The sequence below is a fragment of the Euprymna scolopes genome, chromosome 7, assembly GCF_053919585.1.
Source record: "Euprymna scolopes isolate OS-2025 chromosome 7, ASM5391958v1, whole genome shotgun sequence".
Lineage (NCBI taxonomy): Eukaryota > Metazoa > Mollusca > Cephalopoda > Sepiida > Sepiolidae > Euprymna > Euprymna scolopes.
The window spans coordinates 170,255,947-170,280,946 of record NC_136488.1 but is presented as its reverse complement, the minus strand read 5'-3'; the positions used below and the strand labels follow the sequence as shown (position 1 = coordinate 170,280,946).

General features: G+C 35.8%; 1 protein-coding gene and 1 long non-coding RNA gene across 4 annotated transcripts in view; one reads left to right on the top strand and one right to left on the bottom strand.

Annotated features, from left to right (window-relative positions):
• LOC145280133 (uncharacterized) overlaps positions 1 to 25,000 on the bottom strand; it is a 212,855-nt gene that overhangs the window by 9,423 nt on the left and 178,432 nt on the right. The window contains exons 4-6 of the mRNA XM_080131900.1: positions 11,522 to 11,603; positions 4,663 to 4,776; positions 2,922 to 3,015 (exon numbers count right to left, since the gene is read on the bottom strand). Of these exons, the coding sequence (XP_079988026.1) occupies positions 2,922 to 3,015; positions 4,663 to 4,776; positions 11,522 to 11,603 (290 nt within the window). The remainder of the gene's footprint in view (positions 1 to 2,921; positions 3,016 to 4,662; positions 4,777 to 11,521; positions 11,604 to 25,000) is intronic.
• LOC145280135 (uncharacterized) overlaps positions 1 to 25,000 on the top strand; it is a 90,674-nt gene that overhangs the window by 40,148 nt on the left and 25,526 nt on the right. The gene's annotated exons all lie outside the window — the stretch shown is intronic.

Sequence of the window (25,000 nt, the reverse complement as noted above, 5' to 3'; positions counted from 1 at the left end):
CTTTTGTTTATTCCCAGCTCCATGGACCAAATATCTATAAGTTCACTGTATTAGCTGTTTGATACAATTTCAAACCGATCATGCTTACATTGCCAGCAAAAGTACATATATTTACAAATCCAACAAACTTTATGTGTGAAAGTTTTTACTTTTAGGTAAAATTAGCAGGAAGACTGAACATTGCCCGGGATTAAATGATGATCAACGAATATTTCACCCTCTCATATTTTTATTGATTTTTATTATTTTTATTGCCATCAAAATCGATGAAATCACCCAATTTTTAATCAAATCGATTTTGCTTGCATACTCTAGTTGGAGACCCATGAGGGTGCACAGGGAGGGAGCTTCACATGCCTCCCCACAGTGATTAAGTCCATAATACATTGTAAACTGCATTGATTTTTATATTTTATTTGTTATAAAATGGTTTATATGTAAAGTTTAAAATGCAAAAGTCAAGTATCATGGTACAATTGTGCTTTAAACAGAAACATTCATTTCGAACACACTCCTATCAAATCAAAGAAGCTACTGTTGATTTTATATGTTGGGTCTTTTGGCTTGTGTGGTAATGAATCTTCTCAAATGCACTTGTGATGTTAGGCTGTATAAGGTGTTAACTGTGGTCAAAATCGCCTGTTCCTTCTTCTATCGGATTTTTTTTTTTTTTTACATGGGGGTCACCATTTATCAAGGCCCGAAGGTCACTCAGGGATAAGGGTTATTGCGTGTACAGTAATCAATGAGATAGTACTGTAGTAATCATTAGTATTGGGGGTTTTGATAGAGTGTCTTACTTAAGGGGGCGGTTTGTCAGGAGTTTGTTTATATTGGACTTGAAGACGTCCAAGTTGTAGTCAGGTGGGAAAATTTTTTCGATAATCGATTATCGATACTTATCGAAAACATTCCGATACAAAACTTATCTAAGAACACTGCCAGGCACATAAAGTACCTGCATGTGAAATTTCATAAAAATCGGCCGAGTCGTTTTTGAGTCCATAGGGAACGAACTAACACACACACACACACACACACACACACACACACACACGCACACATAAATACACACATGCATACACACACATATACACACACAGACATACATACAGGTATGCACACATACACACATGCATACATACACATAAGCACACAGACACATACGTACACACATATACACACAAACACATAGACACACACACATATACACACACAAATAAACTTCCTTTTAATTAATAATCGTGACATACAAAAATAAATTAATATTTTACATTTATCCAAGATTCGTATCTACAATGAGATGTACGAGGGGCGTGCAATAAGTAATGCCCCTGACCCACTTCCAGTTGTCTGATCTAGCTGAAATTTTGCATGTGCAATGATTTATATCTCTACGGGTTATGTAACAAATTACAGCTCTGAACTAATTGTGGTTTCTGTTTTACAGGTGTTTGAATTGGGTCAGGTGTGAAATGGAACCTGTTGAATGTTGAGCAGTGATCCGGTTTTTGTATTTGAAAGAACGCACACCACAGGAGACTTTTGATGAAATGGAAGAAACTTATGGTGATAATGCCCCATCATATGACCTTGTAAAATGCTGGCATCGTGAATTCAAACATGGCTGGAAGTCTGTGGAAACAGCTCACAGACCTGGTCGCCCCCCCCCCTCCTCCTTCTGCCATTGATGAGGCATCTGTCCGTCAAGTTGAGGCTGCCATTTTGGAAGGTCGGCGCACACTATTTGCAAAATAGCCCAAGATGTCAAGATTAGTACAGGGTCTGTGGAAACTATCATTCACGACCATTTGCATATGCATAAGGTGTTTGCCAGATGGATTCCTAGGTTGTTCACACCATTCCAGAAGCGAGAGCACGTTGAGTGCTCGAGGATGAATTTGATGAGTCACAGTTTTTCAAAAGACTGATTACACAGGATGAAACCTGGGTCCATCACTATGATCCAGAGACCAAAGCCCAGTCAATGCAGTGGAAGCACTTGGACTCGCCACCTCCAAAAAAGGCAAGGGTGCAGCCCTCCGCTGGCAAGGTCATGCTCACAGTGTTTTGAAACCAGGATGGAGTAGTGATGACAGATTTCCTGGCAAAGGGTACCACGATTACAGGAACTTATTATGCTTCACTTTTGAGGAAATTAAGGGAAGCTATCAAAATCAAGAGGCGGGGCAAGATCAGCAAAGGTACCCTCCTCCTGCAGGACAATGCTCTGGTCCATAACTCGCATGTCGCCAGATCAGAAACACGGGCATGTGGTTATGAAATCCTCCCCCATCCTCCGTACTCTTTTGACCTTGCACCCTCTGACTTTCACTTTTTTCCAGCCATGAAGTTGTTTTTGAAAGGAAAGTGTTTCCCAGATGATGCAGCCTTGATTTCAGAAGTCACGTCTTGGTTGGAGGACCAACCTGGGGTGTTCTACAAAAACGGTCTCCAGAGCTGCATCAAACGATGGGAGAAATGCATAAGTCTGAGTGCTTCCTATGCCGAGAAAGACTAATAATTGTGCCAAGTTTCGTTGCTCTACTGCTATGGGAAGTGGGTCAGAGGCATTACTTATTGCACGCCCCTCGTATGTAATAAAAAAAAGTACTCAGTAAAATTCAGTTTTGGCACTTTTTTGGAGGTTGAAGGTTCAATCTTCAGTGCAGGCAATACTAAGAATACAATACAAATTAATATTTTTACCCAGTCATGACTGACAGAATAAGAGCATGCTACACTCCATGGATTAAATAAACGATTTTGACAAAATGATTCAGGAGTTTGACAAAATACAACTGAAGAAGGTTGGAGGCTACATTGGCCGAAACGTTGTGAAAATGAGAATAGCAATCCAAATAATACCGACTGACATTTTGGATTTTTTTTAGAAAATGATATTAAAAAAAAATATTTACATCTCTTTTTCCTCGGGATCAGGTTGAACTGGAGAATCACATGGTGTCGGGAGACATGATGGACCTGAAGCCTCCATTGGTTCGAGATGAATACCTGAAAAAAAAAAAAAAAAGTAAAATGATGCAATATTCAGTGCGTACAGCAAAATATATGTAAGTTTTCAACAAAAACCAAATCATTTTCTGAAATGCTGCAAAAAATAAAATAAAATATGAACATCCGTTTTTATTATTTTAAAAGAAAACTTATCTATAAAGAAATTATTATATGATACAGCATTATCACAAAAACAAAAATAACGTTCACTCATGGAATTATCGTAATATGTTCACTGCATCCGATCGTCAAACGGTGTTTTTTCAGTCTATATAATTTCTTAACATCAACCTTTTCATTGTGTCGATATATACACTTGGCAGCGTCATGAAATCACAGACAGCTGGTTATAAAAATATTTTGTTTATTTAAAATAACATTTTTGGTTTCCAAATTACAGTTTTGATATTAGTGATAACATGCAGGTTCATATGTTCTTCTAGTGGAGAAAAAGTGTGTTATTTAGCTTAGTCGTCATCGTCTCTCTCTCTCTCTCTGTCATCTCTTTTATTGGCCCAGATGACGTCAACATTCCAACATATATTGTCTTGAAATGTGGGTCAATCTCACTGACCTAATCTCCAGAGATTCTATGTCCCAAATTTTGACCTCTTTGATGTCATTCCCATGCATCCACATCCAGTCTTCTGACCGACTTTTCTTTGACGTCACTCCCAGGGATCTGAATTATCCAATATTATCAGCACAAACTATTATTTCCAAATTTCCCATTATTGACAAAAGTCAGATTTTTGATCATCACCCCTTCCCAGGTTCAGGATATCATAAAAATCCCTGTCATCTCCAGAGCATATATCAGTCTGATCTTATCTCTGCTATAGTAATAAAAATTTTTAGTTGAACTTGCCCCTGTCCTCTCCAAACTCTATAACAAATGCTTTGCCGAATCTTGCTTCACCAATAGCTGGAAAATTGTCTGTATGGCACCAGTATTCAAGAATTCTAGTGACCGAAACGACCCCCAAATTTATCCCTCCATTAGTATCCCCCTGCTCTCCACGGTGATGTTATCGGTGAATGCAGAAACTTGGAAATGTGGAAACTCTGGCTCTTGATCTGCCAGGCAGAGCAATCCTATGCAAGACTGGTCTTGCCTCCTCCTGCCTTAGCTTTCAAAGTAGCAGCTTCAACACAAGAACATAAAGCAGGGGAGAAAATAGACAGTCCTGACACACGGACCGGGAAATAGCAAAGGATTTCAAACACTTTCCGTTTACTTGTACCACTGCCATCGGCGCGTGGTACAGTATGGAAATCCATTTGCAGAAGCCTGGTTGGAATCCAGCGGCTTTCAGAACAGATGCCAGGAAGCAATGATCGATCCTATCAAAAGCTTTGGACTGATACAAATTGATAAATACTGTCAACTCATCTCGCATAGGAGAATGAGTGCAGCTTCCTAAATTATGATTACTCTTTCTCTCTTGCAATCCAGAAAAACAGAGGCAGATTTTGTCAGCTTATCCATTCCGACTTTTGTTTGATGCAATCTTGTGACACGTAGTGATAAAACTTCGAATAGAATTTTCCACAATTCTAACCTTATGTAAAAAAATACCGTTTTTAAAATTACTTTCCCGCATACACACGTACACCCACACCTATTGCTTTAGTGCAACTTACCTGTCGCTGAAGGGCTTGAAGCACGGGATCCTTCCGAATTGGATGCTTCAAATTCCATCGGTTGTTCTACAGCATTCTCGTTTTCAGATACGCATTGTCCGCACACCCACTTTCCTGAAAAAAGATTTTTAAAACGTTTTTTTGTCAAAGAAACGCGTTTTTAGTTAAAATTGCAAAAGATTATTTTGAAATGAAAATCATGATTAATTTTAGAAGAGTTTCTGGGTAGCTAATCTATAAAAGTTTTGAACTTTAAAGGTTAGAATTTTTAGAATTCGTACACATAATTTTTTGTATTCATACGAGAAAGAATCTTGCTCTTTGTCTTTTTGTAGTGGTAATGATATAAACAACTTCACCTCAAAGAAACAAAAGGTGTGCTCCCTCTGCTACCAGTATGGGAAAACCAGAAGAAGAAATTGCTAGAGGTGTCACAAGAGGAGGACAAAATAAGCCATGTGAAGTGATGAGAGTTTTCTGAACAAAAATAGACCAAACTCTAAGGCAATTATTATAGGAATTATAGGATTTATTATAGGAATTATTATAGTAATTAAAGGATTTATTATAGGATTTATTATAGTAATTATAGGATTTATTATAGGATTTATTATAGGAATTATTATAGTCATTGTAGGATTTATTATAGGAATTATTATAGTAATTATAGGATTTATTATAGGAATTATTATAGTAATTATAGGATTTATTATAGGAATTATTATAGTAATTATAGGATTTATTATAGGAATTATTATAGTAATTATAGGAATTATAGTAATAATTATAGGATTTATTATAGGAATTATTATAAGGGAATATTATTTCGTTTATGATTGATATGTAAGTTATAACTTTCCAAACTCTACAAAACAATCTACCTCGGCTAACAACCAAATGCAAAGTGCAGGCTGATTCACGAATTTCATAGCATCTCAGTGTCTGAAACAAACGTGTGAAGCGTGTGGTGTTAGGGCTGTAGCTGTCATGAGACCAGAGGTGAATGAGTCTGTGGAATTGTCTTTCGTTTTCCTGCTTTCCAGATGACTACAATTTGATTGTCTTCAAGTCCAATGTAAACAAGTTCTTGAACCGTCTCCCTAAGTAATCCAATTTACAAAATTTCCACTACTTATGATTACTACACTATAATCCCATTGACTACTGTTCACCCATTAACCCTTATCCTCGAGTCGCCTCAGGGCCTTAATAAGTGGTAACTCCTATATATTTAAATATATATATATATATATATATATAAAACAAAAAAGAGTGCGTCTGATGATGCAGTATCAGTAACAAGAACATGTTGTATTGAAGTGTCTGATAAATGAGGCAAAGGTCGAGAGGCCAGCACTATTCTCTCCGCACATAAACTAGAAGGATTGGTCCCCATAATAAAAGTAAAAATCAACGAACTAGATTGGATAGTGTTGGTGAATTTTAGATGCTCCTCGTTTGTTGTCAACACAAAGTACAAAAAAGTGCCGTGATTTTGACAGAAGGCAGGAAATGCCTTCTAAGCCCTGATGTTGGCAGCATAACTTTAATAGTGACCAATAGGAAGACTGACATACTGATAGTAAATAGCAAACCATACTAGTGGAGGTACCTAGCTTTACCCGGGTGTTTGTAGGTGTGTGTGTGTGTGTGTGTGTGTGTTGAGAGAAAAAAAAAGTTTTGGGAGGCAGGTAGGCTCGAACCCGAAGCCTTGATGCGAAGGTGAAAAAAACCCTGACATCTTACCGCTCGGCTACGATGGGCCAGGAAGTGAAAAGTGATTTAATTTAGTTGACATGCAGAAAGTGAAGGAGTTCATGCAGAAGAAATGAAATCACACACTTAAGTTTGACTGTAAGCCAGTTAAACTTTCAGCCTTCTGCCGTCGTGGGAGAAATCAACTCCCCCCCAAGAGGGGGGAGCTCTGGCAGTGTCTTAATGAATAGCAATTGTCTGATACGAAGGGTATTCCCAACAGTGATCAATGCTGATTGCCTTCAACATCTGCTGGCCACGAAGTTTCACTTTTATACAAAAAAGCCAAAGAAAGACGCGAGAGCAAGAAATAGCGCGAAAATAGCGTGTAAAAGTTGCTCAAATAAAAGATAGACAACCTCTTTTTGTAAATCGGAGATGTTATAATCTAGGGAGTATGTAAAATGTTGTAAGAATTAGTGCCAGGTACATTTTACTGAAGCAGCTCTCCCTCTGGTTGCGACAATAGAGCAGAACGATTTGACTTTCATGCAGAGTTCGACCAAGACACCAAATTATGGACAATGTCATGGAAGTGGTCCGGTGATCAGTCACCAAAAAAATTATGCAACAGAGTACCAGAGTATAACATTTCTATAAAAGCTTGTGCAGAATTACAATTAAAGAGTTACAAATCTGGATTGATAATGGGTGGTTGATTCCTTATCCAGAAGAAGAATTGGAACTCCGAAAGGGCCTTATCCACTAATGGCATCATTCAGCGGAACACACAAAAGGTGCTTGACTATCAGGAATTGAATGAGTACGTGGATTTTTTTTTTTAAACACCGTGGTCACCACTTATCAAGGCTCGGAAGCCACTCAGGGATAATGGTTATTGCAAGTACAGTACGTTAGTGTGGAAATTTAATGAAGTATTTACTTAAGGGGGCGGTTCATTAGGAATTTGTTTACATTGGACTTGAAGACATCCAGGTTGTAGTCAGGTGGGAAGCAGGCAGACGGGACAGAGTTCCACAGGCGTGCAGTTCTAAGAAAGAAGCTTTGTTCATGGAATCTACGTTCTGATTTAGGCATAGATAAAGAGTGGGGAAAATTTTTGACAGTGGATTCAGCTAGACGGGTGTTTTTCGTGAAATATTAGCGAGGGGGGGACCAGAGATTGGAGTTCGGACGAGCACCTGCCATGGAAATAACGATAAAACAAGGATAGGCTCACAACGTCTCTTCTGTGGGAGAGAGGTTTCAGGGTAGAGAAAAGGGCATCCCCACTAAGCCATAAAGTCTATTTTGTACTCTGTCAAGGCAGGATAGGCTTTTTTTAGCAGCTCCTGCCCAGATATGGCAGCAGTATTCCATCCTTGGCCGTACTTGGCTTTTATATAGATAGAGAATTGCATCAGTAGTGAGATATCTTCTGGAGCGGTAGAAGGATCCCACTATCTTTCCAGCGACCTTGGCAACAGACTTGATGTACGTGTTCCATTTCAGATCAGGAGTAAAGGACAAACCCAGAAGTTTGTCAAAACATGGGGCTTCTCCTAGACGAGAGCCATCCATTTCAATTGATGCCAGATAGGGATCAGAGCGTTGATGATGTAAAGATAGGAGTTTGGTTTTAGACGCATTAAAGGTAACCAGCCACGTCTTCCCCCACTGAACCACGCGCTCGAGATCAGAGGAGAGAGAATCAGAGAGGATCCATTTATGACCCACATGGACATATGCACCAAAAAGTTGAGAGAATGGCATATAAATTAGTTGAATGCATTGGTGTTAGACATTTGCAAGGTATACCTTCGAGTACACATGCACCAATCACTGTGGCCCTATCAAACTGTTGTAATCATTGCTTGACCTGACTCAGACTCAATGGGACATCGTCCATTATGCAAACAATTATTTTGACGACGGATAAGCACATACCGTGGGCAACATCTACATATATTGATGACATGTATGTGGATGAGAGTGTTGTGCTAACAGTGAGCATCTCTACAGCTTCAGCCTCCTCATCAAAAAGCCAGAGAGGCTACAGGATGGTGCACGAGTGTTTAGTTTGCAGGTCTGGAGAGAGGATAATGCTCTGTATTAGAGAAGAGGGAAGGAAATCCTAGACATGCCTCGTATTGTCACGTGACGGAATATATTTTCATTATGTGGCAAGTTGGTTGGGTCCCTTTCCATGGGTGATTCGCTTCGTGTTGCCATGGTGTTCATCAAGTGGAAAGCATCTGGCATCACCACTGGGTGGGACGACAAAGTAAATGACGGCCTTCTCAATATCATGTGCTGGTGTGAAGCAAATGGTGTATCGACGGCCAAGACCTTAGTGTATGGGTCAACACAAGCTCTCTTGCTATCGGCATGTCATTGTTATATGATGGGGTTGTAGCAGAGGATACTTGCTGGTTACATCCAGCAAAGGACTTCTAATAACCTTGCAGAACTCGATGCGATTATTAAAAGAATAAACTTGGCAATCCTCTTGAAAAAGATCACCCTGCATTTGTTCATTGATTCTGCCTATGTGCATAAAAGGATTTCAAATACCTTTACTGGTAGAGCCAGGGTATGGACCAAAGCTACAACTGAGATGCTCATTCGATGGCAGCCTGACATGATAATAAAACTGGTGAAGGAATACACACTGTCAATGGATGTATCCTTGGTCAAATCTAGCCAAAACAAGGGGAATCAACTGACGGAAGTGCCTTAGAGGTTGGTTGTTGTTTGTTTTTGTTTTACGGCATATCAACCCGTTTCCGGGTTATTTAATGCCGAATCCAAAGATTTTGAAGAAAACCTTTAATAGAATATATTTGTTGTTTTCAAGTCGGTTTCTATTTAACCCATAGTTGGGACCCTAACAGGTACTACCACTCTGGGTCAGAGTGGACCTGGGAGCAATGGCAATTAAAGGGTGGCTCAACACTCCCCAAAGCCCGAAAGCAGTGGCCTCACCACTGGATATAGTTTAAGGTCATATCCAGGACCGCCTTAGAGGTAGCTTGGTGCAATTATGAGGAACACTGAACCTGTGCAACCTATCTGTACTGCATCCGTGAGCTCAGTCGGGTTTGTTCAGATTAAGAACAAACCGGTCATCCTGGTGTGAGATATACACTTTACTTTGCAAGATAGATTAACCTTGGGGTTTCTAAGGCTGCTGTGAAAGCCATCATCAGAGAATGTGAAGGGTGTCAGTCGATCGATCCATCACCCATGCACTGGTCAGAGGGTGCTTTAAATGTGAAACAAACATGACACCGAGTAGCAATAGATATCATCTATTGCCCATTTCAATATGCAAGATAACGCAATAGCAGAAATGAAAATTTAGAATTAATTTCTGTAAATCAAAAAATTTATGAAAAAATTATTATTTGACTAGGAATATGAAAAATTAAAGTTTTTTTTTCCTTAATTCATGAATTTTCAGCTAATTGATCAAATCATCAAGGAAATGTTTTTAGCAAATTAATGTTTATTAGAAGTCATAAATTTTGCTATTAAGCACATACATTGAAAAACCAAAAAACTTGCATGAAAAGTTTAAAAGATGAAACAGAATATTTTATGATGTAGTTAGGTTGAATGAAGAAAAATATTGACACAATCGCAAGATCCAAGGCAATGAAGAAACATATAATCCAAATGGAGAGTATTTTATGCTAAAATGTTTGCATATGAAGTAATCGATAAAACGTGATGAAGTAAAATCTATTGCAGATTGTAATCTATATATATATATATAAAAGTGAAAGTGTGTGTGTGTCTGTGTACATTTCCCTATGCAATAACTCTGTCAATTTTAAGTCTACAGATTCGAAATTTGATATACAGGGTACTGAGATTTGGGAAAATCGATGTGATTGATTTTCGGACAGAAATTTGGCGATTAAGGGTTCAAAGTTCAACGATTTGACCTTTGAGAACTCTACCAAACTCCTCAGACAATTTTGGGTCTAAACACATGAAATTTTAGATATAGATTCCTTGGACATGGATCTAACTTAATAAATTTATTTGAGCCCTAAACAATAAATTTTAAGGGGTCATAATAGGGGTCAAAGTTAAAAAAAGTTGACCTTTTTTTTTTCTTTTTTTTTTTGCTCAGCATATACCTCAAAACACCCAGGCAACGCCGGGCACCCATGCTAGTATTTCCATAAATGACTGGATGAAAGATTTTTCTGAAAAAGTTGTTAGATATTGTTAATAGACTTAAACGAATATATTTTAAATTAATATATTTTAAACGAATATATTTTAAACGAATATATTTTAAATTAATATATTTTAAGCAAATATATTTTAAACGAATATATTTTAAACGAATATATTTTAAACAAATATATTTTAAACAGATATATTTTAAACGGATATATTTTAAACGGATATATTTTAAATGAATATATTTTAAACGGATATATTTTAAACGTATATATTTTAAACGGATATATTTTAAACGTATATATTTTAAACGGATATATTTTAAACGTATATATTTTAAACATATATATTTTAAACGTATATATTTTAAACGGATATATTTTAAACGGATATATTTTAAACGAATATATTTTAAACGGATATATTTTAAACGTATATATTTTAAACGGATATATTTTAAACGGATATATTTTAAACGTATATATTTTAAACGTATATATTTTAAACGTATATATTTTAAACGGATATATTTTAAACGGATATATTTTAAACGGATATATTTTAAACGGATATATTTTAAGCGAATATATTTTAAACGAATATATTTTAAACGGATATATTTTAAACGAATATATTTTAAACGGATATATTTTAAACGGATATATTTTAAACAGATATATTTTAAATGGATATATTTTAAACGGATATATTTTAAACGAATATATTTTAAACGGATATATTTTAAACGGATATATTTTAAACGGATATATTTTAAATGGATATATTTTAAACGGATATATTTTAAACTAATATATTTTAAACGGATATATTTTAAACGGATATATTTTAAACGGATATATTTTAAACTAATATATTTTAAACGAATATATTTTAAACGAATATATTTTAAACGAATATATTAAAAAGCATAAAAAATCTTTAAATTATAATAAGTTTTATAACCCACCTTTAGGTTTTTGATCCACACCAGGAACATGGCATTTCATATGGTAACCTTTATCACAGGCATCGCAAAATAGCATAGAATCCTAAAAAGAGAAAAAGAAATAAGAAAATATATTAATATAATGTTCATTCTGTGTCTGTTAATCAATTTTTGTTTTTTTCTGTTTTTTTTTTTTTTTTTTTTTTTTCGAGAATATTCCATGGTGATGCATTAAAAAAAAATGCAGCAAATATCTCACTGCTGATGCTATTCTCTATCTATATAAGAGCCAGGTACGTCCAAGGATGGAATACTGTTGCCACATCTGGGCAGGAGCTGCTAAAAAGGACTTGTCCTGCCTTGATAGAGTTCAAAATAGACTTCGTAGCCTCGTAGGAGATGTCCTTTTCTCTTCGCTGCAACCTCTATCTCACAGAAGAGATGTTGCGAGTTTGTCTCTGATGTATCGTTATTTTCATGGAAAGTGTTCGACTGAGCTTCAATCCATGGTCTCCCCTCGCCAAACTTTCACAAGAAACACTCGTCTAGCTGTAAACACTATACATAATTCCCCCCACTCTTTATCTGTGCCTAAACCTAAACGTAGATTCCATGAACAAAGCTTCTTTCTTAGAACTGCACGCCTGTTGAATTGTCTTCCGTTTTCCTGCTTTCCGGCTGACTACAATGTGGTTGTGTTCAAGTCTAACGTAAATAAGTTCTTGATGAGCCGTTCTATATAAGTTATCAAATTTACCAAATTTTCATTACTAATGATTACTATAATGTCCAATGTCTACTGTTCACTCTTTAACCCTTATCCTTGAGTGGCCTCTTGGCCTTGATAAGTGGTGATGCCTATGTAAAAAAAAAAAAAAAAAAAAATGTCATGTTTTTCCAACCACCAACATTGACGTAAAAAGAACAACAGATTCCCATTGACCGTAAGCTCGAAAATATATTAATATAATGTTCATTCTGTGTCTGTTAATCAATTTTTGTTTTTTTCTGTTTTTTTTTTGTTTTTGTTTTTTGAGAATATTCCATGGTGATGCATTAAAAGAAATGCAGCATGTCATGTTTTTCCAACCACCAACATTGACGTTAAAAGAACTAAAGATTCTCATTGACCGTAAGCTCGAAAAGATCAAGGCTATAGGCCGGAGAAAAACAGTCAGCAGGAAAAGATTTACATAAACCATCGATTCTTAGAACGACAGGACATTTTATTACGACAAGTAGAAAATAAGATTTTTTTTTCCTCTTTTTTTTTTCTTAATTTACAATTCAGTTATTTTCAGATTAGATTGTGATTTTTTTTTTTTTTTCATTAGATTAAGATATTACTGTGACCATTACATATATAGCATAATCACATTCACACCATAGTTCCCGTTGCATCACTGGAGTTAAGCAACGTTGAGCCTGGTCAGTACTTATATATAAAAGGCACATTATCTGTATGTGTGTTGTGAGTTTGTGCCCTATAGGCTCCAAAACGGCTGCACTAATATTTTTGAAATTTCACACAAATATACTTTATCTATCGAGGAGTATTCTTAGATAGGCTTTTGTATCAGAATATCTCCAATAAGTATGGAAAATTGATAGAGACAACAGGATGGTGACCACAGAAGTCAGAATCTACTAAGGTGTGTGTAACAACTCACCTGCCAAATCGCCTCGCCTCCAGAATGAACATTTGAGCCGCAATGAGTAGGAAGGCTCCACCGCAAGCACGGAAGCCTAGGGCACAATCCCAGGTGGAGCCGACTACGGGTGAAGATCCCGGGTGGCAGTAGCAAATATGTAAATGAGACCTCTGAAGACAGAAGTGGAGACAGGTTTGACGCCAACAGCAGTCGAGCATGGGTAAGTCAGTCCTAAGATGTGAGTGAAAGTCTTCCTAAAAGGCGCCAAATCCGTTAAGGTGTGCAAAAAGGTAAAAGAATTCTTTTTTTTTTGCCTCTTGTTGAAAAAAAAAAAAAACGGTTTAATATTCCCCAACTCAGACTCTGAGAGAGCCCAGGGGTGGAGACGTCATTGTCAGCAAAATCGGTGGTGCCTGTCAGCTCCTGTGTGAAACCGCAAAGATGCAAGTGAGCCTGGAAGAAGAGTTCTCTCTTCTTCATAGCGGACCATGTCCATAGAATCAGCTTGTATGGAGATATGGAAAAGGTACTTGTAGAGTGCCACGACATCTAGTGTGGCATCTAGTGCGCTTTTGGCAGCCCTGGAAAACTCGATATTGTTTTTTGCAGCCTCTCATCGATGGCATCAATATAAGTTAAGGAAGTTGGCAAAATGGATCCATACCGTGAGAAAAATGATTTACTGGGCCCACGCAAAATGAGTCTCTTGTATGATGCTGTAGCTTTGCGGTGAAGTTATAGAGGCTGCGGTGGTCTGTGTGTGGTGGCGTTTGGCACAGTTATGGTAGCAAGGGGAGGAAAGCAATACAAGTGGGAGTCTGCTGTCAGGTGGCAGCAGTGCAGCATAGACCAAAACCAGCAGTGGACCATTTCTGGCAATTCACTCCAGGAAATTATTAAATATATTATCTAGTAATAAGTCTGATTTCATATTCCTCTCTTTATATATATATATTAGTGATGTGACGATTCCAATATTTTTCTGATTCCAATACAATTACCGATTTCATACTAAATTCCTGAGGGGATGACTGTCGAAAATATCGGCGAAAAAAGCGACCCCCTCCTTGTAGAAAAGTGCCCAGTTAAGAGTGAAGAAAATAATGTTTTTAGCCAATTTTTTCGGTATTTGTCATCTGAAGGGTCGAGCTTCCAAACGATACTTATCTTGCAAAAATTTGTCGCTTCTGTCGAAAGTTTTAGGCAGACATGCAAACATACATGCATTTATATATTAGTAGCTCAAACTTTTTACCCTTACCGATTAAAAAGCTTGCCATATCTCTGAATACCCTTTATGTAAAATTTCAAATGTTTAGACCAGAAATTGTCTGAATAATTTGGTAGAGACCGCAGATGTCAAATTTTTTTAACTTTGATCCCTATTATGACGCTTTAACATTTATTGTTTTGGGTTCAAATCAAGTTATTAAGTTAGATCCGTGTCCAAGGAACCTATATCTAAAATTTCAATTGTTTATACCCAAAATTGGCAGAGGAGTTTGATAGAGTTCTCAAAAGTCAAATCGTTGAACTTTGAACTCTTGACAGTCAAATTTCTGGCCGAAAGTGGATTACTAAGATTCTCCCAAATCTCAATACCCTGTATATCAAATTTCGAATTTGTAGACTGAAAATTGACAGAGTTATTGTGTAGGGAAATGTACACAGACAGACAGACAGACAGACAGACAGATAGACACTTTCACTTTTGTATCTATATATCTATAGTAGCATTTCCGCCCGGCGTTGCCCGGGTGTTTGGAGGTGTATGTTGAGCAAAAAAAAAAAAAAAAAGGTCAATTTTTTTAAAGTTTGACCCCTATTATGACCCCTTAACATTGATTGTTTTGGACTCAAATCAAGTTATTAAGTTATGTAATTAAATGAAGTAGTCATATATATATATATATATATATATATATATATATATATATAATTTCCCCCAAACCTTTGGCCATTCTCATAAGTTTTATCTCCCTTCTTCTGGAAATAGGTTTCAATTATTAATATCACCAGTATCAAATAGTCCTTATACACTGTCAAATTTACTTTATGTATGAAAACCAAAGAGGAGAGATATAACATATTTTTTATGAGAAATATTGGAATCAAGTCTCCCCTTGCTGTTATTTCAGATCATTTGAAACCATAGCAACAAGTTTTAGTCTCCCTTCAATTAACACCAGAGGTTTTGAGGAAATATCAGATATTTTATAATTCATATGCAAAACCAAGAAAAAAAATTACTATGATTGAAACATTTTATGGCTGTAAAAAAGTGCCAAAAATAGGCTCTGGATGATAGATAATCCCCTTAATGTTCGACCATACGGATAAATGTCACATAACCCACTACATAATTCAGGTCATTACTTTTCCAACGAACTTTTATTTGGTAAATTTTGATCAATAGTCGTTGAGATTTGAAACTCATAAAATTGCCAAAAAAAGGTGGTATATATATATATATACTTGTAGCCAAATTGAATATTGAAATGTTCATATCTTTGATTCTATGGGATAAAACTACATGAAAATTTGTAGGCTTTTTGAAGATTATAATACTATTCTATACTTAAAATTTTATGACAATTAGTAAAAAAAAACACTATATTTTCAAATCAATAAAATATGCCAAAATTTACCTACATTTGTATATATATAGTGTTCTGCAAATTAGCTTCAGTATTGCTGCTTCGGTTGTCTCCCCTGTGGCTTTGCCAGACCACTAACTAACTAACTAACTAACTAACTAACTAACACACACACACACACACACACACACACACACACACACACACACACACACACACACACACATCTATCTATATATATATATGTATATGTATATGTATATGTATCTATGTAATGCTATAAAACTGGGACCGTTCGGGTTAAAATGGCTAAAATTGACACTTTTGTGCTTATTAAAAAAAATTGACACTTTTGTGCTTATTAAAAAAAATTGACGCCTTGGATTTTTATAAAACTTTCTGAAAAGTTGTAACTAACTGATTTCTATATATTTTTGTTTGTCTATACTTCGCGATAACTCTTGGGTGTGCACCAGAGGCTCTTTTAGGTCTAATAAAAACACTCCCTTTTTTGGGACTATTTTACCATATCTGTCGAAAATTTTCTGTGTATGTCTATTTAGCAGTTTTGCATGGTGCTGAACTCAAATTTAAATATTTTATAGCCTTGAGGACTTTGGGGGCTAAAATGGATGGGGGTGCAAATGATGGACTTAGTCATTTCCTTTTTTTGCATGGTGCAGAACTCAAATTTACATATGTTAAAGCTTAAAACTGCACCGTTTTTTAATTTTCACCAGGATTTGACATCCCCTTGGGGCTAAATGGGGGCGGGGGGGGGGCAAATCCTGAACTGGGTCATTTTTTATGACTCATTCACTGTGCACTCACGGGGGGGCATGCATGCTTCACTTAGTCTATCTCCATTTTTATTCTCTTAGCTTTCTCCTTTCTCTTCGCTATTTTTTCCTTTTCTTTTTCCTTTTATTGTTTGCTCTTTATAAATGATCTTTACTGCATAGTGACCCCCATTTTTCTTTTTTTTTTTTTTTTCACTATTACTCCCATATATACTATTTTTTATTCTCATATTCCTTCTTTTCGTTTAAAAAAAATTTTTTTTTATTACATTTTCACCCCAAACAAGGCACATTGCCACTCAGGTGTAGTGGGCTACTATCAGGGTCAGCAACTACTGGGGCACTAAGTAGGGATTTGGGCAGCAAGATGTCGGTTCACGCTGCACTTGAACTTCTGCATGTCAGTACAGTTAGGGAAGCAGGATCCTGGAATGGAATTCCAGAGTCTAGCGGTTCTGGAGAAGAAACTACTGGAGTAGAAAGATCTTTTACATCTAGGGATCTCTACTGTGTGAGGGTGGGATTTAGCTGCCTGTCGGGTTTGTCGAGGGTGTCTGCGTCGTGGGGGCACAAGTGTCTGCAGTTCGTCAGAGCATTCACCATTAAAATACTTGTAGAACAAGCAGAGGGCTGCAACATTTCGTCGCTGGGACAGAGGCTAAAGCTTAGATGCCAGTTCAGGGCCTATCAGGTTGGAGACTCTCTTTTGAACCTTGTCTATGAGCGAGAGACTAGTAGTAGACGCACCAGCCCAAATGTGACAACAATACTCCATACATGGGCGAATGGTGGCCTTATAGAGATACAGGATACTTTCAGGTGTCAGTAGTTTTCTAGCACGGTAGAGAGAGCCTACCTTTTTTGCAGCGGCCCTGGCAATGTTTTCAATATAATTCTCGTATACTTATCTCATTCTTCCTAGTTATATTAGTTATAATTTTAATATTTTCCATTTTTTCAAAGGTTGCTACCTTATACTTTATATTTTATATCTATGTTCAATATTTCTTAATTTTTTAATTCATTCTCATTTTCAATCTGAATGTTATTAAGTCAGTTTCTATCTATATTTACATTTTGTATAACTCTAGCCCCGCTCCTCTTCTGATGAGAAGCATTTAGCTTCGAAATGCCATGACCTGAAGAGATTTTTTCATTCTGTCTTTTTCACTTTCCTAATTCTTCTAATGTTTCTTCTAATTCTTCTAAAGTTATAATAAAAGTTTTATTATTTGTCTTTTTACTTGTACATACAAACATACATACATACATACATACATACATGATGATGATTGCAACGCCTTGTTAGACGAGTTCCACTCCCTCAGTCACCGAAAGTCCATGTGCCCGAAGATGACTTTTTAGTCCTGCCAGCGACTTGCACACCCTCAAACAGACATGACACTGAAGCCGGTCATTGGTATACATATACATACATACATACACACACATATACACACATATATACACATACATATACACATACACACATACGTACATATACATATCCTAGAAAAAAATCGTTGTGTCACCCACTGAGCTCAGGTTAGATTTAGGAAAAAGTGTTTCTGACAAACCAGTTAAAAATAAAAATAAAAAGACAAAATCGAACATTCATCTCTTTCTGTTAACTATATCTTTTTTTCTTTCTAGCTACTGGTTAAATAGTATTAGTACTCGTGCGATATTCCCTATTGTTTATAACAGACTATTCCGATTTCTGTGAAGTTAGTTATTATTACCGTTGACTTTTGAGAGAGAGAGAGAAAGAAAGAGAGAGAGAGAGAGAGAGAGAGAGAGAGAGAGAAGCGATAGTGATAGAAATTAGGGAGACAATAAGAAGGTGAGAGTCATAGGCAGAAATTGGTAAGAGAATAATAAGAATTGATTGTTTTTAAAAACATAACTCAATTTTAAAATCAAGGAATTTTTTAAAACGTGTGATTAAAATTATATTATAATAATAATAATAATAATAATAATAATAATAATAATAATAATAATAATAATAATAATAGAAGAGAAACCGAGTGAGTCCAGTTCTTGACCCCTTAAAATAGAGATTATGAATGTATCCATATATATATGACAAATGTATTTTGGTGTCTGAAGAGTAGCTATTTTGGGAATATTTTTAAATAATATAATGTTTCAAACTGTCCAAATGGTTACGAAACAATTATAACACATAAGGAAATACACAATATGATGGTCTTATTTCATATTTTGTTGTCTTAACTTTTGCAAAAATATTTTATGCATGTTCGATTATCAAAACTGATAATTATGAAACTTAATTGATTGAGTCAAATCATTTGGACTTTGATTTTATTGGTTTATGAACATTAATTTTGATATATTAAAATTTTGGTCATATATATATATATATATATATATATATATATATATATATATATATATATCTTTTTCTTTGTTCTTTTTCAGCGTTCTATCTCTCTTCTCTTTAATATCGTCTTATTCTGTTATACTGCACGAAGCGACACCTATAATCATCAGCAAAATCAACGGTGACATGAAATCTTATATTTTATTTATCAATTGAACAACTTCCTTGCACATCTGCGCTCATCATCAGTATATATTAAACTGACAATAGCAACAACGATACATAAGAAAAAGCAAATGAAGCGTTCCGGGGAAACTTCCACGTTATTTTATTTAAAATTTTATTACAATTTTAGTTATATATATATATATATATATATATATATATATATATATATATATATATGCGATGCTTCCATTCAGTCTAAAAAATAATGGATACCCCCTGTAAGGGAGTTGCGTGTGAAATCGTGAGGCAAAGGTTGCGCAATCCACAATCACATCTCTCCTGAATTGGCACTGCTCCGGTCCAGTGGCAAGAAGATAAGCAGCGAACACATACAGCACCTGGGATTTCCAAATGGTCACCCATTTTAGTACTGACCAGGCCTAATGTTGCTTAACTATGGTGATCTAACGGGAACCGGTGTGTTCATGTGAATTATGCCGCACGCGCACGCGCACACACACACATAACACATACATACAAATATATACATACAAATACATACACTCATACATACACACACTTATACACATATACGCACATACATACACACACATACATACGCATACATACACACACACGTATACACACAGACACACGCATACGCACATACATACACGTACACTCCCCCTATATATATATATATATATATATATATATATATATATATATATATATATATATATATATATAACAATGCACACAAACAAATAATGATTTAAATATGTGATAATCATAAAAAAAAACCCAGAATTTTGCAAAAAAATGTTAAAAATAACATTTTCTTTGCAATTGAAGCTTCATTTTGTTTTGCAAAAAAGAATGCAAAAACGAAAGTCGAAATTCGAAAAAAAAATATTTAAAAAAATGCAAAATAAAAAAAAAAAATAAAAAATGAATCTCTGCTTTTAGATTTGACTAATTTTTTTGCAAGAATTTCATGAATTTTAATGAATTTCTTTTAATGAAGGAATCTTGTCTCTAAAAGAAAGAATGGTATCGAACCAAACAATCAAAATAAAGCGAAACAAACAAACAAACAAACAATAACAAAACAAAACAAAACCAAAATTTCGTGTTCAAAATTCGATTTTCTACAACCGAACGATTAATACGATATTAATTCTTTGTTTTTTTCGTTTTGATTGAAAATTGTTTTAACGAAACTGAAAATTAATAAATAAATATAAATGTAGCAGCAACGAATGCAAACAAACGATTCGATGGATGCTGGCAGAATCAACGACATAAACAGAGGATGATGAAGCTGCCAAATAAAAGTGCATCATGAATAATTAATGGTGAGGAGTCAAAAAATCCAAGAGATGGAGAAAAAAAAAAAAAAAAAAGGTGTTTCCGTGCTTACCCCTTCATATCAAACGCACCCAGTGTAAAGATCGGGTGCAGAGGTCTCGGCTTTTATGTAGTAGTCTGTGAGATTGGAGGCCGGGTGAGTTAATGATAGAAATGGATAAAAGCGAGGTTGTTGGGAGATGACAGCCGAGGGAGATGGTGGAATGGAATATAGAAATGGTAGAAGAGTTTAGAGAGAGGGAGGGGGAAGTGCGGGGGGGGGGGTTGCAGAAAGGGGTAATGGGATGAGTCGAAGGTAAGTAGAAGAAGAAGGGGGAGGAAGGTACATAGTGATGGAGAAGATAAAGAAGAAGAGAAAGGAGGAGGAGGAGAAGGGGAGAAGCAGCAATAGTAGAAGTAATATTAGAAAAGAAGAAGAAGAAGAAGAAGAAACAAAAGGAGGGGGCAAGAGTATAAAGTACGATGAGGACAACAATACAAATAAAAAAAAATCAAAACCGAGAAAAGATGAAAAAAAATAGGTAAATTTATACAAACACCGTGACAGCGAATTAACCCTAACCCTAACCCTAACCCTAAACCCTAACCCTAACCCTAACCCTAACGCTGTCACGGTGTTTGTATAATAATACCAAAAAATAAACATAAAAGTTTCAAAATACCTAAAAATATGAAATAAAAAAAACAAAACAAAGGAACACTGTGCAAACAGAGAAAGGTAAGAAGGTCGTTCAAAAAGTAAAGCCTCCTATTTTTTTTTTTTTACTAAAAAAAAAAAAAAACTACGAAGACGGGATTGGTCTAATTAAAACGAGCAACCTTTTGTACTCGAGAATCTATTTTTCTACATAGTTATCACCATTCTCAATGCACTTTTGCCAGGAATTCAATGTGCCTCCTCATATCGGCTCTGACGCACGCAACTGACAGGAGTTGTTTTCTTAGAGTCTAACACCGTCAATAACTGCAACACTTCAACAGTGAGATGAAACTGTCAGGTCATAAATGAATACATTCAGTCATCATAACAATGCAATTTGCAATCCTCTTCTGATCCGTTTTGGCGGAATTAAAAATAGGAGGCATTACTTTTGGAAGAGAAAAGTAGAAAACGGTCTACAAATGACGTGTGAGACAGGGAAAGGTATGTAGCGAACAGTATCAAACGCTGTAATGCACCTGAGCAGTATCGTACACTATATATATATATATATATATATATATATATATATATATATATATATATATATATATATAATAAGTTATAAAAGTCCTAGAGTGGATGAAACGCGAAATATTCAGTGTAGCTTAATCGCCATATACATTTTATAAATTACTAACTAGCTCTACCTACGTATTGAGCACTTTTGAAGTAAATACTTAAAGTTTACGCATAAATCTATACTTTCGTATATTAATTTTATGTGAGTAAATGAAGTATATATATATATATATGAGAGAGAGAGAGAGAGAGAGAGAGAGAGAGAGAGAGAGAGAGAGAGAGAGAGAGAGAGAGAGAGAAAAGTGTGGTGTAAATAAGAAAGAATTATAAAAATGGTTAGAACAGCAGAGACATGGCGGTGGAAGACCGCAAAATAAGTGTTTCTATAATTCTTTGATAGATAGATAGATAGATAGGTAGATAGAGACAGAGAGAGGATATGACTACACAGAGAGAGAGAGAGAGAGAGAGAGAGAGAGAGAGAGAGAGAGAAAGGGGAAGAAGGATTGTTTGAGAGGAGAGTATAAAAAACAAACGGATTTATGAGTGACATAGAAAGAAAGCAACGCCGAAAAAGGGGAGTAAGAGTATGAGAGGGGGGTGGGTTGTGGAGAGAGTGTGTGTGTGGGGGGGAGGGGGAGTTAATCATAAACTAAAAAATCCATATAAAAATGGGGGGCAGTAAGAGGTTATGACTTGATTAAAGACAGTCCCTATCAAAACAAATATCGTCTGCAACATGGTGATGGACTGGAGTGTGTGAACAGATGAAATAGTTTATTTGAATGTTGTAAACGTTCACGGAATAAACCTTCGTACCTTTTTTTACAAGAGAGTCACCTCTTATCAAGTCTGAAAGGCCACTCGAGGATAAAGGCTAATGAGTGCACGATGGTCACCAAGAAAACAACGTAGTAATCGTTAGTGATGGAAGAGGTAGAATGTTATTATTTAAGGGGACAGCTCAACAAAAACTTGTTTACATTGGACTTGAAGACGGCTATGTTATAGGAAAGCAGCCCCGTCCCCGTAGTGTAGTTTCGCAGGCGGGCAGTTCTAGGAAAGAAGTTTTCTTAATGGAATTTGTTTTGATTTAGGCACAGATAAAGAGTGGGTGGAAGTCCCTTGCTCCTAGACAGGGTTAAAAATAAAAAAAAGTCGCCAATCTGATAGGCCCTGAACTATCAACCAAACTCCAACCTCTGTCCCATCGCCGAAACGTTGTATCCTTGTGCCTGTCTTACAAGTATTTCAATGATAAGTGCTCTGACAAACTCCGAGAATTAGTACACTCTCAACGACAATATCCTCGACAAACCCAACATGCAGCAAAATCCCACCCTACACTGTAGAGGTCCATAGATACCGTAAAACCTTCTACTCGAATAGCTTTTTTCCTCAGACTGCTGCAGTGCTGCACTTTGAAATTTCCAGATTGTACTGACAGGCAGAAATTTAAGTGTAATGCGAATAGACATCTCCCTGCCCAATTCCATAAATAGTGCCCCTGCAAATCTGGTCCAAATAGTAGCCCTCAGTAACCCTTGCCCTTGTTTGGGGTGAAAAAAAAAAAGAAAAAAAAAAAAAAGAAAAGAAAAAGAAAAAAAAATCTGTGTGTGGCATGAGAGCGTCACCATTTGAAATCCGATTTTGTAGGTGACATCAGTCGGGTTAAAATACGTAATCCATATGTCATCAGGACAGAATTCAGGAGCAACTCAACCCACCTAAATCACCTTGTATGAGTCTAGCCCCCTACACCCTAACCCCCCCTCAGAAAACATCAAGACTAAGAAGTGCGCGTATAAAATTCCAACTAAAGACCAAATCGAATTTGTCCCACATCTCCAAATCTCCCATATATCTCGTTTCAAGTCTCTAGACCAAAAATTGAAGGAGGAGTTTGATAGAGATTGTTCTTCAAACAGACAGACAATGTCACTTATACACGCACGTGCGCACGCATATATATATATATATATATATATATATATATATATATATATATATATATACTAAAGTGTTAATATGTGTATGAGGATACTTTTCACCCTATACACGCAACAAAGTTTTGATTTACAGACTCGAAATTTAGTATATAGGGTATTCAGACATATGGGAAACTTTTCCAACGGTTTTCATCCGGAAAAAAGGGCTGCGAGAGGGTAAAAATTGAAAAATTGATACGTGTGGGTCATTGGATTTTTATATGTTTGAAAACTGTTTTACGACTGCGCATGCACAAATGGTTCACATGACAGCTTCCGTATGTTCAGAATAAGTAGGTATGAAAACATTTTTTAGAGCCATGTCAAGCTGGCCTAATGATTATCGTACTTGATTCACTGTTAGCTTTTGGTTTCGATCTATGCGCGAATATTTTTTACATGAAGTGAACTGTTTAGAAAAAAAAACCCTATAATACACCCGTGCACATGTCTCAGTTTCTTTCCGTTTTATTTTATTTATTTTTTTAAAAGGAATTTCATTGAACTTTTGAATAGTCAAGTCGCTGCCTGATGATATCTGTTGTTTGATTGAAACAAGTGGCTATTTGTAGCAGCGGGATGTGAGCATGTTTATATAACAATAAACAAGTATATATATATATATATATATATATATATATATATATATATATATATATATATACTAGCAAAAGTACCAGTCGTTGACTGGGTTCAAAAACAGCCTACAGAAAATGGACTCTGAAACGCTTATCACAATATTCTGTGGATCTATATTAAAAACCTTGTTAAACTTTGTGACATATTTCCATTCTATTGAGGTCAAGCGCGAACAAACACCCCATAATTTATTATACCATATTTCTTCAAACTGAAACATAATTATCAAAGTATACTTACGCAGACAGATATGAAAACTCTTTATTAAATTTTGTGCCTATTTCCATTCCATGGAGGACAGGCGCGAACGCAGACCCCACAATTTTATTATACCATCCCTATTTAAGTTAAAGCATACTTATCAAAGTATTATTATGTACATCTATATCAAAAACACTTGTAAACGTTTTTTTTTAAATTTTTAAATTTTTTATTTCCATATTTGTGGACCAGGCGCGAACGCAGACCCCACAATTCTAATGAACCATCATTATGCCAGATCAAACATACCCATTCCTGTGTCTCGATAAATCTTCTATCATTATATGCAATCAGTTTTTTAAAATAGTCAACCATATAGGAGCCTATTCGTGACCACACACACACACACACACACACACACACACAGCTTTACATTATATATATATATATATATATATATATATATATATATATATATACACACATGGTGCTAGTACAAAGAGTGGTCCGCGCTA